Source organism: Chondrus crispus, genomic scaffold, assembly GCF_000350225.1.
Source record: "Chondrus crispus Stackhouse genomic scaffold, scaffold_218, whole genome shotgun sequence".
Classification (NCBI taxonomy): Eukaryota; Rhodophyta; class Florideophyceae; order Gigartinales; family Gigartinaceae; genus Chondrus; species Chondrus crispus.
In genome coordinates, this window is record NW_005179091.1 from 64,207 (window position 1) to 68,021 (window position 3,815).

The 3,815-nt window shown below is 47.1% G+C and overlaps 1 protein-coding gene across 1 annotated transcript; it reads left to right on the forward strand.

The window, feature by feature from the left end:
- Positions 1 to 270: 270 nt before the first annotated feature.
- On the forward strand, positions 271 to 2,051 carry CHC_T00004196001 (hypothetical protein). The gene is made up of 4 exons (XM_005715440.1): positions 271 to 978; positions 1,039 to 1,317; positions 1,416 to 1,637; positions 1,677 to 2,051. Exons 1-4 carry the CDS (start codon positions 271 to 273, stop codon positions 2,049 to 2,051), a joined length of 1,584 nt encoding a protein of 527 aa, XP_005715497.1.
- The last annotated feature ends 1,764 nt before the right edge of the window (positions 2,052 to 3,815 follow it).

The following is a 3,815-nucleotide window of genomic DNA, read 5'->3' on the forward strand; positions in this document are numbered from 1 at the left end:
GGCAAAGTGTTGTGCTTACTCGTGGCACGTTTGATTTTGCTCACAGTCGAAAGACCTGCACTGGCCGACATACAGGGGTAGCGCCCTAAGGCATTTTAAGAAGAATACGCTTGTTCCACTCCGCCGGGAACAAGCACCAAGAACGTTTCCGAGTAATCGCTACAAACTTCCTATACGGGTGGGCTTGCCATTGTGTTGACTATCGGTTAACGGCTTGGGATCCCGGAACGGAAGACCTTGTATACTCGAAGGGTACATCCATTCGGCGAAATGGATGACCAAAGCTCTGGATCGGTCAGAATCGAGAAGCTGACCGCATCTAACTTTTACATCTGGAAGCAGAAAATCCAGCTACTGCTTGCTCTCCGAGATGTCGATCAATACGTTTTTGATGATATCCCGGAGAATGCGACCTCAGATGACCGGAGAAAATGGATCCGTGGTGACGCAAAAGCAAAGGCAGTCATCGGACTCACGCTTTCTGATGACTACTTGCAACATGTGCGAGGGTGTAGCAGTGCGAAAGAGACATGGGAAGCAATTCTGAATGTGTTTGAGCGTCATACTTTGCTCAACAAACTTGCCGCCCGTCGCGACTTTTACACTGTATCCATGCTCCCATCCGAGAAAGTGCTCGTGTTCATTAATCGTGTGAAGCAACTTGCTGCCAGATTGCAGTCAATGAGTGTTGAGATTGACGATAAAGAAATTGCAATGGCTGTGTTGAATGGCTTGCCTCCACGATTCGATAACTTGATTGTTGCTCTTGACGCACTTGGCAATGAAGATAAAGTGTTTGGACTCGAGTTTGTGAAGAGTCGTCTGCTGCAAGAAGAGCAACGAGAAAGCATGAAGACCGCTTCTGCTTCATCACCACATGCACCTGCACTTGTCAATCGTATGCCTATTCTACGCGACATGAAATGTACGAATTGCAATAGACATGGGCATACTGCAGCGCGTTGCTGGGGCAAGGACGTGAATGGGCGCCGACCTGCACCGCCAGATGGGTTTCGGTCACGCAAAACTGGCTTGAAGCCAAGTGCATTCGTTTCTCGAGATGACAATTCCACTGCTGCCTTTGCTGAGAGTGACTTTACTTGCTTGCTTTCGACTTCCACCCCAGAAAAGAGGGCTGCAAATGCAAAGTCATGGCTTGTCGATTCCGGTTGCAGCGCTCACATTACGTTTGATCGCTCTTTGTTCGTTACGTATGAACAGATGCAATCTGAACAGATGCAATCTGGATCAGTCGACATGGGCACGAAGGCTAGAGCTAATTTCGCTGGTCACGGCGAGGTAGAATTCATGTTGAACGTCAACGGTAGTCCACATCCTTTCAAACATTGTCAAACGTTTTGCACGTCCCTGATTTTGGATACTCGCTACTGTCTGTTAGCCAAATGGTCTCAAAGGGTTTGCAAGTGTCATTTGAAAATGAGAAATGCCTCGTTACTGCAGGACCAACTGTAGTTGCCACAGCGAGTCAAGTTGGAGATTTGTACATACTTGACGTTATGAATGAAACCTTTTCTGCTCACGTAGTTACCCTGCAGACGCTACATGAACGCATGGCCCATGTTAATGTACAAGGAATCGCATCAATGATTCACAATGATGTGGTAAGTGGCATCAACGTTCGTCAAAGCGATGTGATCAGTGCAATGAATCCAAAGTCTGACAATCACCCTCTCATTTGTCCTGCGTGTGTGTTCGGGAAAGCAACGCGATCAGTAATCCCAAAACAGCGATCATCGTCTCGAGCACAGAACTGTCTTGACTTGGTACATTCTGATGTCTGCGGTCCACTTGAAGTACAGTCAGTTGGTGGCTCGAGATACTTCATTACATTTGTAGATGATCACTCGAACTGGGTTGTTGTGTACACGATGAGAAATAAATCTGAGGCGTTTGCAAAATACAAGTTGTATGAAAAGTTGGCTCAAACCCACACTGGTCGCAAAGTAAAGGTGCTTCGCACTGATCGAGGGGGAGAGTACTTGTCGACGGAATTCAAGTCGCATTTAGATTTAAACGGTACGCAGCACTAACTCACAACGGCGTACACCCCTGAACAAAACGGTGTTGCTGAACGTTTAAATCGAACTTTGATTGATCTTGTCCGCTCTATGCTTTCTCATAAACAGGTCAGTAAGCGATTCTGGGCCGAGGCTCTTGCCACTTCGGTATATGTACGCAATCGAGTTACTTCACGCGCTTTGCCCGTTAATACAACTCCGCACCACATTTGGATGAATTCCAGTCCAAATGTTGGCCATTTGCGAGTATTTGGGTCAAAATGTTGGTATACATTACCAAAATTAGAGCTCCGCAAGCTGGACTTGCGAGCGCGTGAAGCGCTGTTTCTTGGGTATTCGCAATGCAGTAAGGCATACAAACTTTGGGACGGAGAGTTGAATAAAATTGTTGTGTCACGGGATGTCAAGTTTGATGAATCGACATGTGGGATGCATGACATTCCTGCACACGAAAGTGATTCAATCAACTGTGATGTTGACGTTGTATTGCTCGGTGGCGACAATGGGAATACAGCTGATACCCCAAATACGGATGAGGTTGGTTCTGAAGAGGACGAAGTTTCGGAGGAGGTTCTTGAAAACGATGGCCCTCACTCTGTAAGTGAGAACGATGAAGATGAAGATGATGTCCCAACTGCCGTCGAAACTCCGAATGTCACTCCTCCAACTCCGACTCCAGCTGTACGAAGATCGTCTCGAGTCAGCAGACCTCCCGGATCATGGTGGAGGAGCAACGTTGCAGCTGCTCTTCTTTCACATGCGCATGTCGCTATTGAAGGTCCCAAGACTTTCCACCAGGCAACCAACGGTCCTAGAGCTGCATTTTGGCAGACAGGCATTGACAAAGAACTTGCCTCGCAGCCCAAGAATCGGACTTGGAAACTTGTTCCTCGATCTGAGGCGTCAAACATCTTGACATCTAGATGGGTTTAATGGTAGGTTCGGAGGGGCAAGGGAAAGAAGGAGGGCAGGTTGATGTGTGTGAGTGAAGGAGTTGGTGCCGAGGTTTACTTTGAAGCCGTTTTCCTGCGATACTTATACACTTCGAGTGCTACACTATCGCTCTACTCCGACTCCCAGTAAACCATACTCTACTATGCGCGACCAAGCGCGGTCCTCTTGTGGCCCGACCATACTGTTCGATTTCCACCTTACGAATCGATTCGTAACTATTAGCTCACAACTATTTCTACACATTCCAAATGACTGTAAACCATGGCCCTATGCATGCAACTGTTTCACACCTTACTAATATGCATCCAGTCATGCCAGACTTCATTGTTGTGCAACGAACAACTTGGCACTTGTCTATTTCCAACAACGCAAACGTCTTTCATATCACAATCGCCATACGTATCCTTGTTTCTCACCTTACTAATTTCGGCAAGTACTGTCAGATAATTATGGCAAGTTATAACAATGTGCATCCAGACTTTCTACACAACTCACATGAGAATACATGTAAATCACACGAGTACTGTCATGAACTTGCATCCAACGGCGCACCATGACGAGAGCACAGTGCAACGGCGCGTGCTCACGCAAGACTCGCATACAGCGTGACGCGTACACAGAATAATCGCACAACTGTATTCCTCTCGCGAGAAGTACTTGTTGTACTTTTGATTCACATGTACTGTACTCGGACACGCGCAGGATCGCAAACAGTCTGACACTGTAAAACTGTAAACCCTCATGTGCATACACCTGGATGCGTGTACATGTGTACGTACACGAATCCACCTGGCGACGTGTACATGTGTACACGGCATACAT

Excerpts from the sequence above, each read along its gene's own strand:
- CHC_T00004196001 (XM_005715440.1), top strand. The coding sequence starts at position 271 with ATGGATGACCAAAGCTCTGGATCGGTCAGAATCGAGAAGCTGACCGCA. Across the intron at positions 1,318-1,415 it reads AGGTAGAATTCATGTTGAAC|GGTTTGCAAGTGTCATTTGA; the intron begins GTCAACGGTAGT and ends ATGGTCTCAAAG. Across the intron at positions 1,638-1,676 it reads ATGTGGTAAGTGGCATCAAC|TCTGACAATCACCCTCTCAT; the intron begins GTTCGTCAAAGC and ends ATGAATCCAAAG.